This window comes from Pipistrellus hanaki, assembly GCF_964339955.1.
Source record: "Pipistrellus hanaki genome assembly, chromosome: 20".
In the NCBI taxonomy this organism is placed as follows: Eukaryota; Metazoa; Chordata; class Mammalia; order Chiroptera; family Vespertilionidae; genus Pipistrellus; species Pipistrellus hanaki.
In genome coordinates, this window is record NC_140522.1 from 2,194,828 (window position 1) to 2,207,138 (window position 12,311).

At 59.8% G+C, this 12,311-nt stretch overlaps 1 protein-coding gene across 1 annotated transcript in view; it reads left to right on the forward strand.

Annotated features, from left to right (window-relative positions):
• Window positions 1–71: 71 nt before the first annotated feature.
• LOC311614025 (uncharacterized protein) overlaps window positions 72–12,311 on the forward strand; it is a gene marked incomplete at its 5' end in the record, with an annotated part of 16,047 nt that continues 3,807 nt past the window's right edge. Inside the window, 4 exons of the mRNA XM_084868511.1 lie at window positions 72–280; window positions 367–479; window positions 818–907; window positions 3,586–3,694. Of these exons, the coding sequence (XP_084724637.1) occupies window positions 72–280; window positions 367–479; window positions 818–907; window positions 3,586–3,694 (521 nt within the window). The remainder of the gene's footprint in view (window positions 281–366; window positions 480–817; window positions 908–3,585; window positions 3,695–12,311) is intronic.

A 12,311-nucleotide genomic window follows, 5' to 3' on the forward strand; every position in this document is an offset into this window, starting at 1 on the left:
CACATGTCCAATAGGTTCAGCGAGTCTCAGGTAGTGGGTGCAGGACGTGGTGGGCAGAGGGACGGGCTGTCATGCCTGTCACAGTGACACCAAGCGTGTTGGGGCATCGCAGGGATCGTTCTGCCCAAGAGGCCTGGATCGCGGACGGGAGGAGACACGGCGATCAGCCGGCCCTTCTCAGCCTAGAAGGTGCCGCGGGCGGCGGCGGGAGCGGGCCGAGCGGCTTCCCTACAAACGTCAACACTGTCGCGAGTCCCAACCGCGCTGTGCCTGCCACTCTGTGGCTGTGCTGCGACGCCATTGGCTGGAGAGGCCTAAGCCACGCCCCCTAGCGTACGTAATATATACGTGGGGGCGGGCCTAAAGCCGAAACCCGGAAGTCAACAGCGGCGCCACGGCCGCCACGGAGCCGGACCGGGAGCCGCTGTCGGCGCGTCCGGCTCTGGAATCGGAGGGGCTGCGCCTCCTGCGCGTCACCGGTGAGTCGCCGCGAACCCCGGGGCCCAGGGGAGCCGGGGGGGCGCCGCCATGGGCGGTGCGTGGTCCTCCGCGGCGCGCCAGCCGGGCCGGGGGGGCGGGGCCTGGGAGGCGGCGGCGGCTTCCGGCCGCTTTATTTTTATTTTTATTATTATTTTTTTATTGAAAAGCAAGCCCCGTCCTTGCGGTCCCTGGGATCCCTGGGCGAGTGCCCGGGTGTGGGAGGCCTCTGCCCGCCCGATCCAGAGGCTCCGCTTCTCTCTGATCCCCCAGGAAGCAGTGCTTGTCTTTTCTGTTTCTCACAAACTTCTTTGTTCCTTTGTTTTGTTTTTGCTCGCAGTGCGCTCCCTGCTGGCCGCATCCTCCCGCCTGCGGTCTCTCCGAAGCTCTCCGCCCGCCCGAGGGCCTCCGGGGGCGGCAGCTGCTCTGGGTTAGTACCTCGTACCGACAGCAGATGAGGCTGCGGTTGATGGAGAGTAAAGAGCACCGGGTGCGAATCGGCGTATTAGGAGGGGAGGGGAGAGGGCGGGAACCACTTTACAAACGAACGGAACGTGCGATCGGGTTTCCCAGGGCTGAGATGTTTCCTGGAGGAGGATTAGGTTGGAAACGTCACTCACGGGCCTGCCTGTTAACCCTCAGGCCTGGAGGGAGGAGAAACCCAGGTGTGGGTTGGTTAGGTCCTCCTAACACTCACTCTATTCTGATTGGTTTTCACAATCCTTGCCTCTGAAAGGGTGGCCTTCTCGCCCATCAGACCGGATGCTACCGTTTCTATAGCAGCAGCATCAAACACACGTGGTCATGCATCGGAGTCACCACGGTTACCGAGGTTGGGGGGGGGGGAGAGCAGATGTCCTAAAACTCCTCAAGCCTGCCTCTCCTTCCCCGTGGGCCGTGGGCCTGCACGCCCTGTCAGCCTCTTGGCTTGTAGGCTGTTATGGGCAACAAGAAATGACAAAGTCCGCCGAAACCGGTGTGGCTCAGTGGATAGAGCGTCGGCCTGTGGACTGAAAGGTCCCGGGTTCCATTCTGGTCAAGGGCATGTACCTTGGTTGCAGGCATATCCCCAGTCGGGGGTGTGCAGGAGGCAGCTGATCAATGATTCTCTCTCATCATCGATATTTCTAACTCTCTATCCCTCTCTCTTTCTCTCTGTAAAAAAAAAAAAAAAATCAATATAATATATATTTTAAAAAAGAAAAAAGAAATGACAAAGTCCAAGTGTAAATCTTTCAAGCGGGCTGAGAGTGGTGAAACAGCCCCAGGCACCCACCACAGCCACCCCCACCAGGAACCCTGCAGGGAAAGGCTGTGCTGTTGCCTATCAGTTTGGGGCAGGAAAATGAGGGTTACATAAAGGACACTTGGTTGATTTTATTCTAAGCTGACTCAACAGTTAGCAACTCCCTGTAATCATCTCCAAATTGGAAGTATCCTTTTGTTGCCTTTTATTTTTATTTTAAATCTCTTGATTTCAGAGAGAGGGATGGATGGAAACTTCAATGATGAGAATCGTTGATCAGGCCCCTTACCTGTTTGGCTCAGTGGATAGAGCATCAGCCTGAGGACTGAAGGGTCCCAGGTTCCATTCCAGGCAAGGGCATGTGCCTTGGTTGCGGGCACATTCCCAGCAGGGGGCGTGCAGGAGGCAGCTGATCGATGTTTCTCTGTGATGGATGTTTCTAACTATCCCTCTCCCTCTCTGTAAAAAATCAGTACTGTATATTTTTAAAAATAATCATTAATCAGCTGTATCCTGCACGCCCCTCCCTCTGGGGATGGAGCCTGCAACCCAGGCAAGTGCCCTTGACTAGAATCAAACCCAGGACCCTTCAGTCCACAGGCCAAGGCTCTATCCATTGAGCCAAACCGGCTAGGGTTTGTTTCCTTTTTAAGTTTCACTCATCCCTGCCATCCCCCCACACACACATCACACACACATACACCCACACCCCTACATCCCACTTGATCATGACACTTGACCCGCGTTTTCTGTGCTGTCTATAGTGATGTTCACCTGCCTGTCCTCTGAGCGGTCATGATGGAAATATAGACCGTCTCATGCTGGCGGGAGGGGTTTTTCTTTTCTGTGGAAACCATGATAAAAATACCTGAGGGTTGCCGAAACTGGTTTGGCTCAGTAGTAGAGCGTCGGTCTGTGGACTGAAGGGTCCTAGGTTTGATTCCGGTCAAGGGCATGTACCTTGGTTGCGGGCACATCCCCGGTAGGGGGTGTACAAGAGGCAGCTGGTCGATGATGCTCTCTCATCGACATTACTAGCTCTCTATCTCTCCCCCTTCCTTTATGTAAAAAATCAATAAAATATATATATTTTTAAAAATACCTGAGGATTGCCCTAGGGGATTTGGCTCAATGGATAGAGTGTTGGCCTTCGGACCGAAGGGTCCCAGGTTTGATTCCGACCAAGGGCACATTTCTGGGTTGAGGGCTCGATCAGTGATTCTCATATTGATGCAGCCAGTGATTCTCATCATTGATGTTTAAATTTTTTTTTTTTTTTTTTACTGCTTTTTTACAGAGAGAAATAGTTAAAAACTTCGATCAGCTGCCTTCTGCACACCCCCTACTGGGGATATGCCCACAACCAAGGTACATGCCCCTGAGTTTGTCAGGGGCCTGGCTCAGGTCAGGGCTCTCAGCCTTGATGTTTCCCTCTCTTCCTCCCTCTCCCTTCCTCTCTAAAATGAATAAAATGTATTTTTAAAAAAATACCTGAGGATCTCGAGCTTTCTGGTGTCAACCTGGACCCATTTGCCAGTGGTCAGAAGACGTGATCTTTCCGGCTGTCTTCTGGAATTCTGGTCAATCTGGGTGCCGGGTGCCGGGAGGTATCCTGGCTGTGGACTGACAGCCGAGCGGCCCGTCAGAGCACTTGCATCTCAGGCCTGAGCCCTCCAGGTGTCTCTGAATTTGCAGTTGGGGGAGAGGAGGGCAGAAACCTGCCTCTCTGGGAGTTTCCGGCGCCGTGGGGCAGCCCCCTCCCCCGGAATCAGCCAGAACAGACGCAGAGGGGTCCCAGGTCTTTGGAACCGTGTGGACTCCGGAGTTTCCGTGGCACCTTCACCATTCTTCTCTCCCCGCAGCCCCCGAGGACGTTGTGAGACGGCAGGAGGCTCTAGCGGCCGCACCTGGAGATGCAGGAAGAAGTAAACGCCCGAGTAGAAAGAAAGGCACAAGGAGAAACGAGGAAAGGTAGGGCTGCCCCCCCTCAGCCACAGGGTGTGAGGCTCAGCGGGGGCCAGTCCTGCATCCGGCAGCATCTTTTCAGCTGCGGGCAACGCTCTCCTTGTGCGATTTGTTCGGGGGAAGGGGGTGCAGGAGAAGGGCTTTGAGAAATGTCTTGGGCTTAGGCGTTTGCTTGTGAGTGGCTCTCCCAGCAGCATTTCAGCCACCGTGTGCTCGTGGCGGCTGTCATGTGTCATGACAAGAGGACACATTCCATGTCAAGCTGTGGGTCTCATGCCCTGGCGTGCCAGGCATCTCTTTGGGGGACGGAAGGAGAGAGCAGAGACAGGCTGTTGGGTTTAGCCCAGGGCTGAGATGGCTTTTGAAAGATTTGTCGGGGGCCCTAGGGGAGGGGAAAGGAAGAACCGAGGATGGAGGACGAGCTGTGAGCCAGTGTGTCCCGGCGAAAGGAAATGCACACTGACCTGCCTCTTCCTTCCAGCGCAGAGGCTCCACCCGGCTCGGCTGGAACCCGGAACGAGGCTGCCCGGGTGCCGGTAACCCAACAGTTGGCACTGGCCCTTCTCTGGGACTAATTTCTTGAAGCATATACTAGGTTAAAAAGAAACCATAGTGGGTGAAGGGAGGTCCTCAGGGCTTACAGACTTGGAGAAGGCAGGCTGTGGTATCTATCGCAGGCAGGCCTTAGGGAAGTAGGGAAAAAGCAAAAAGAACCAAAAGACAATTCCTCGAAGAGGATTTTCCCCCCCGATAGGAAATCGCACACGGAGAGCATTAGAGGGTTCTCTGACCCCTTTGGAGGCAGGGGGTGTCAAGGGCCTGCGGCCCCGTGGCTGCGAACTTGAGAAGCCTGGTACCAGGGCGGGCGTTGACTGCAGTGGGGTGGTGGAGCAGGGGCACCCGCCCAGGTGGGGGTGCTGGTTGCTTTTATTTGCTCCCCGAGCACCGTGCTTCCACCTGATGCTCGTCCCCCTGCCAGTGCCGGCTGCCGGCCCCGAAGCTCCCGAGGGTTTCTCCCCTGCTCCTGCTCCAGTTCCTGCCGTGCAATTGGGGCAGTAGCTGCCCCTCGCACCGGTTGCTGGTGGCCCCAATCTCTCGGCGCTGTGCCGGTGGGAGTGGGGCTGCCAGCGGACGGGCCTGGGGTGACCTTGCAGCCCCCAGTTCCTTTCAAGGTGGATGAGGTGGTGTATTTGGCCCCTAGTGAAACTTTTTAAAGTGTAAAGCCCTTGCTGGGGTCGACCAGATGGCCCAGCGAAATTTGGCCGCCAGAACGGGGGAAGCGTCCGGGGGTGCTGGGTGGCCCAGAGCTCTCCCGAGCCCCGTTTTGCGGGGGGAAAAGGCCGGCTCCGGGGTTAGATGTCCCGCCGCCGCACGAGGTCGACCTGCAGGCCCCAATGCGGCCAACACGGAGGCTTCAAAGTGACATCTAATCTCGAAGGGATTTTTTTTCTTAGAGAAGCCAGTCAGTCCACGCAAAAGCGACCCCCCAACTGCACACACACACGTCCTGGGCTTCCTGGGGACGTCCGTCCGTGCTGTGGGGAGATCGCAGTTGGTCACAAATGTTATTTCTGACCTCCAAGCACGTTTCAGCTCTTCCCATTGGGCGTGCGTACATGCAGAAACATGCCTGGAGGTCAGAAATGCCGTTTGTGACAACTGTGACCTCCCCACAGCACGGACGGACGTCCCCGGGAAGCCCAGGACGTGTGTGTGTGCAGTTGGGGGGTCGCTTTTGCGTGGACTGACTGGCATTCCTGGAAAAAAAAAAAAATCCCTCCGCGATTAGATGTCACTTTGAGCCTCTGTGTTGGCCGCATTGGGCCTGCTGGTCGACCTCATGCGGCGGAAGGATATCTAACCCCGGAGCCGGCCTTTTTTTTCCCCACCGCAAAACGGGGCTCGGGAGAGCTCTGGGCCACCCAGCACCCCCGGACGCTTCCCCCGTTCTGGCGGCCAAATTTCGCTGGGCCATCTGGTCGACCTAATTTGGTTGGGCCATCTGGTCAACCCAAAATTTTTTAATATTTTTTTGGGCCATCTGGTCGACCCCAGCAAGCCAACCCCTTTACCCAAAACCCTTCCTACAGCCACCCGACCCTCCTCTGCCTTTCCCCCCTCACAAGCTGCTGGGAGGGAGGGAGAAGGTGAAACGTGAGATACAGCAGCCAAAAGGGAAAACCCAGAGGCCAAGCCTGAAGCCGGGCCCGGAGAGGGAGACACAAGCCTCCCTTTAAGATTTTCAAACTCCACCACAAGCCTCTTCCTTGGGAACGGTAAGGACCGAACCCCCTGCACTTCCTGCCCCTTCCTCTCCCGGATAGACGCCCCGGGAAAGGGGAATACTTGCCCAAAACAGCCTAGGGGCTCTTAGTTACAAACCTGCCCTTAATAAAGTCCAACGAACGAACCGCAGCCCTTTGTGGGCGTTTTTCACTTAACACGCCTTTCACACTGGAAACACGATCAAAAGTTCAGCGAGCTGGGCCCCCTCAAGCCTCTCATTTCAGCTCACTTACCGCTGCACTGAGGAAGGCTCCCCAGGGCAAAACGGGCAAACAAGCACACCCCTGGTCAGCAAGAGCAGCCACCGCACATTGGGCCGAGCTCCAGCACCACAAGAACCAGTCTGGAGAGCCCAGGGAGAGGCCCACCTGAGCGCCTAAGGGCATCACAGAACCCCCGGGGTGAGAACAGCACTCACCCCCTTCGGGCACCAGAGCCCAGACACGGCACCGTGGCCGAGGAGAGCCGTCTTGCACGGCCGCAACCCATAGAACGACGGGGGTCAAGCTACACTACAAAGGCGTCCGCCCTGCTCCGCGCGGGGAGCCCTCCGGAACGCGACAAGCGGAAGTCGGTGCGTGAGCCTTCACACGCCTTACTCTCGGCGCGAGAGTGGGCGGCAGCCCGAGGAAGAGGTTGAAGACACCTGCGGTGCTAGCCGGGCAGGTGGGGCTTGCTAAGCCGCACCAGGTGCCCGCATGGGGTGAGGACAATACCGCGAAGTCAGGGCTCCGGGAGCCCGAATGAATGCCGGGCCCCGCGTGGGCCTTCTCAGGGGGAAGAGTCGGGTGGTGGACCAGTTTAAGACCGAACCCTGCGCCCAGAGCCAACCAATTCGTCTGCAATTCACTACAGGGAGCTCGCCACTTTCTCCCGCAGGGCGGAAAAGCCCTATTCCCGGCTCTGCTGCTGGTGGCAGGGCTGAACCACACACCATCACTGTCCACAACACCCATACCAGGCCCCACTTTTTAGCGACCCAGCTGGGTTATGGGCTAACGTCCCCTTCCCTGGCTGTCTCCAGTGAGGAGCCCTCCTGGTCCAGCCACACACACTTGGGTTGGGAATTAAAGCAAAGGCCCACCCTCACGGTAAGGCACAAACTTCCAGTACACCTAAGCACCGAGACAAACAGCGGCCCCTGAGTGCCCCGGCCCCCTCGGGCTCTCGGCCCAGTCAGTCCCTCACACCTCCGGGCCATTAGGGGTCCGAGGGAAATTCCATCAAGGAGCCTCCATAGGACCGCAGCCTCCTACACACGCCGAGTATACACCGTGGGTGGTCCGGCCCCCACCTCGTTAACAAGTCCCAGAAAAGCGTGATGGAAAAGCTAGGAAGCCAGCAGACAGACCCACAGGTCTTGGCCCAACAGCCCTCACCAGCCTTGTGGGCCCTTCTGGCTCCTGCGGCCAGGCCCCCTCGGGCAACTTCCATGAGCGAGCAGGCAGACCCACGGGTCTGGGCCCAACGCGGCCCCCGCGGCCGGGTGAGCCTCCTACAGCTCCTGTGGACGGGCACACAAGGAGCTTTTACACAAGCAAGTGAGCAGACAAAATGGTCGGAGGCACCCGAGCCCCCGCGGCCGGGTGAACCTCCTGCGGACAGGCCCTAGGGGCCCTCTCCACGGGCATGCAAGCTTACCGGTCAGCGTCCTCTCCACGGCAGGGTGGGACCTCGGCGGCTCCTGTGGACTGGGCCCTCTCGCACTCCCATGAGCCAGCAGGAAGACCCGCGGGTCGGCGCCCAACACGGCCTTCGAGACCTTTGTGGGCCCTCTGCTGCTCCTATTATAGGGCCCTTGGGCGGGTTGGGGCCCAACTCGGCCCTCGTGGCCAGTGGACCCTCTACGGCTCCTGTGGACAGGCCCTCGGGGCTTCCACGAGCGAGCAGAGCAAGCAGGCAGCACCACATGGTCGGCACCCAACGCGGCCCTCTGCGGCTCCTGTGGACGGGGCCCTCGAGCACTTCCACGAGTGAGCAGAGCGAACAGACTCGCAGGTCGGGGCCCAACACAGCCTCTGGTCAGTGTAGCCCCTACTGCTTCCTGTGGACTGGGCCCTCGGGCACTTCCACGACCGAGGATAGCGAGCAGGAAGACCCACGAGGTCGGCGTCCCCACGGCCGAGTAGGCTCCTACGGACCCGCCCTGGGTGCTCCCAGGAGCGGGCGAGCCCTGGTGGTAAGCAGCACCCGCGGGCGGACCCCGGGCGGTGCTGGCCCCGGCCGCCCCCGGGGCACACCGGAGGCAATCGGATATCGCCTCCAGGTTCCTGGAACTCTGCCTCGGGCAACAAGATCAAATTTTAGCCCTTACCTTGGCTCCGGAGCTATAGAAAAGTGGACCGTCTGCGGCTCACGGGAGCTCCCCGAGCGAGTGATCAGACAGACCCACGGGTCAGCGGCTACCACAGCCCCCGCGGCCAGGTGAGTCTCCTACGGCTCCCGCGGACCAAGCCCCACGGGCGCTCCCACAACAGCATCCCCACAGCCGGGTGGGGACCTCAGCGGCTCCTGTGGACAGGGGCCCCTCAAGCACTTCCACGAGCGAGCAAACCCGCAGGTCGGGGCTTAACACGGCCTTTTTGCCCCGTGGACCCTCTGCGGCTCCTTGGACGGGCCCTCGGGAGCTTCCACGAGCGAGCAGAACGAGCAGGCAGACCCGTGGGGTCGGCACCCAACGCAGCCCTCACCGCCTTGTGGGCGTCTCTACGGCTCCTATGGACGGGGCCTTTGGGCATTTCCACGAGCGAGCAGGCAGACCCTAGGGTCGTGGCCCAACTCGGCCCTCGCGGCTAGTGGACCCTCTGCGCTGCTGTGGTCCTCAGACACTTACACGACCGAGCAGAGCGAGCAGGCAGACCCACAAGGTCGGCGGCCCCCCACGGCCGTGTGGGCTCCCTCGGCTCCTGCGGACCGGCCCTTGTGTACTCCCAGGAGCGTGCGAGCCCTGGGGGTAAGCAGCACCCGCCGCGGACCCCAGCGGTGCTGGCCCCGGCCGCCCCCCGGGGCACTCACAGCTCAGCCAGGACTCGCCGAGGCAACTCACTATGTATCTGGTGGTACAATCTCCCAAGAACTGGGTGGAATTTTAAAACCAAGAGTAACCGGGGGCAGTCGGATATCGCCTCCAGGCTCCTGGAACTCTGCCTCGGGCCTCGAGATCAAATTTTAGCCTTTACCTTGCTCCGGAGCTATAGAAAGGTGAACCGTCTGAGGCTTCTTTGACGGGCCCCACAGGAGCTCCCAGAGCGAGTGAGCAGACAGACCCACGGGTCAGCGGCTACCACGGCCCCCGCGGCCGGGTGAGCCTCCTACGGCTCCTGTGGACGGGGCCCACGGGGAGCTTCCACAAGCGAGTGAGCAGACCGGTTGGAGGCACCCGCGGCCGGGGTAAACCTCCTGCGGCTCCCGCGGACCAAGCCCACGGGCGCTCCCACAACAGCATCCCCACAAGCCGGGTGGGGACCTCAGCGGCTCCTGTGGACAGGGCCCTCGAGCACTTCCACGAGCGAGCAGGCAGACCCGCAGGTCAGGGCTTAACACGGCCTTTTTGCCCCGTGGACCCTCTGCGGCTCCTTGGACGGAAGCCCTCGGGTGCTTCCACGAGCGAGCAGAGCGAGCAGGCAGACCCGAGGGTCGGCACCCAACTCGGCCCCCACCGCCTTGTGGGCCCCTCTGCGGCTCCTGTAGACCTTCCCTCGGGCGCTCCCACGAGCGAGCAAGGCAGACCCGAGGGTCGGGGCCCCACGCGGCCCTCGCGGCCGGTGGACCCTCTGCGGCTCCTGTGGAGGGGGTGGTTCCTCAGGTACTTCCACGACCGAGCAGAGCGAGCAGGCAGACCCGCGGGCCGGCGGCCCCCACGGCCGGGTGGGCTCCTGCAGCTCCTGCGGACCGGCCCTTGGGCGCTCCCAGGAGCGGGGCGAGCCCGGGGGGGTAAGCGGCACCCGTGGCAGACCCCGGCGGTGCTGGCCCCGGCCGCCCCCCGGGGCACTCACAGCTCAGCCAGGAATAGCCCTGAGGCACACACTTTCTATATATCTGGTGGTACAATCTCCCAAGAACTGGATGAATTTTGAAGCCGAGCCTAACCGGGGGCAATCTGATATCGCCTCCGGGCTCCTGGAACTCTGCCTCGGGCACCGAGATCAAATTGTAGCCCTTCCCTTGCTCCGGAGCTATAGAAAAGTGACCACAAGATAGCGACTGCTAATGGGATACAAGTCAAACAAAGATGCATTTGAAGGGCGGGGGCGGGGGCGGGGTCAAGAGAGCACCGCTGCCCCCCAAAACCCCCAAATTCTTCTTGTTCACCTCGGAGCGTCTCGTGTCCTGCTCTGAACAGGTAGAAAGGCCCAAGGCGACCAGCAGAGACCTCTAGGCCGGCATGGCGGGACCCTGGCCGCAGAAGGCATATTTGGAATTGTTTTTTTTCCCCCAGGAAACTGTCGGGAGGGGGACAGACCCCCACTCGACTTCCCGAAGCCCCAGGGGAAAGTGGGAACTCCCAGGACACGCCAGCACGTGCTCCGGGAGGACTTAGCTGCCCCCGGGCGGGAACTGACGGCCAAGCCGAAGCTTTTCAAGTCCTCAAGGGACTGCCATGGCCGGGGCGGGTTGTAGTCTACAACTGAACCCGGGTCCTAACACGGAAAACACGCTCTGATTGTCTTCATTTTCTCTCCGCCTGTTTTTGTTCTTGTGCTTTGCCTTTAGGGATCTAACAGCCGGGCTCCCTGCCCGCAGACCAGCAGGCCCAGCCAGATCACACTTGTCCCAGAGCCACGCGGGTGCAAAAGCCACTAACCCAACAGGGGCCCAGTGTGCCCGGACCCCGTCCTTGGGGACAGCGTTCACAGGCGAGGGGTGCCCGCTGATTTGTGCTTGGTGGGGAGCTAATAGATGCCACCCAATCAGACCTGCCAACCTTATGCTTTCTCCCCACTTCCCCTTTCCTACCTTACCTGGCGGAGTTAAAAGTCCTGGCGAGGGGCCTGTCCCCTGGCTGGACCCTGGGGACACAGACCTGAGAGGCCTGTCCCCTGGCTGGACCCTGGATGTGCCCGCAACCAAGGTACATGCCCTTGGTTGGAGAGGGGAGAGCCTCACTGTCCCATGTGAGGTTCGTCCTGTGAGCTCAGGGGTTACCATAGTAACCAGTCTAAGGGAATAGTGGCCAATCAGAGGGGACATCAAGGCACAAGGATCGCCCTGACCAGTTGGGCTCAGTGAATAGAGCGCCTGCAGACTCAAAGGTCCCAAGTTTGATTCCGGTCAAGGGCATGGACCTTGGTTGACCCTCACACGGGGGGATCACAGTTCTCCATGGAGTCCCTGAGGCTCTGTCACATTCGCTCTCAGGACATTTGACAGAGGAAGGAAGCAGAGGTGCTTTGGGCCTGACCTCTCCTCCAGGCAAGTGTCTGAGCCCAGGACACAGAGCTCCCCACCTGCCCCCGATGCTCACCCCCTCCTACCTGCAGCGGTTGCTTTCCTGTCGCTCAACATCTAGACACGAAATGCACTTGGCCGTGGTGTGTATCATGCAAAGAGCCCAGAGCACCGGCCGTGAAACACGTGGGTTTACAGCAGGACTTACCTTTGCACCCAGGTTTTCCTCTATGTCCCACGCGGCCTGCAGATTGTTCTGCCGCAGCCTGGACTTCCCCACTGCAGGTTCTAGAGGAGAGAAGCAGTTTCTCTGTGGCCTTTTCTTAGTCCAAGGTGCTGGCCAGGCTCCCATGGCCTCGTAGTCTGCTTACACATTACTCGTGGCCTCACTGTACCCCCTCGGGGTGGGGATGGGGGGAAAGAACGGGAAGGGGACCATGTTCCTATTTCCCATTGATGCAAGTAAAAGTTCCTGGAAACAGCCTCGAACCCCAGGGGCCAGGGAGAAGGGAACAGATGCTGCTGGTTGGGGATCATCTCCTCCCGTGGACCAGTTGTGTCTGGCAGCAGCCGGCTCCCAGGCCCAGCTGGGATCTGTGGACTCAAGCGGCAGTAAAAGCATGTTCCCTTAGGGCCTTCCCTTCCCTTTGCCCTGAGGCAGGTGTGGGGGCCCTGGGGTCTTTCTTGGGGGCACACAAGCAAGGCAACCATTGTGTGCAGACAATCTTGCCACTCACAGTTCAAATACATGAAAGGGAGCCATTTTGAGAGCAGCAGAGAAAACGTGCACCCGTCCCCACCCCAAACCTCTGTCCAGAGGGCCTCACAGCCGCCCCTGCAGGGTGAGCTCTGCCACCGAGACCCGGGCAGGTTTGCAAGGGGACAGAATGCTCCCCACGGGCACCCAGCACCCTTACAAACCATTTACCCTGGCTGGTGCTGCTCCCCT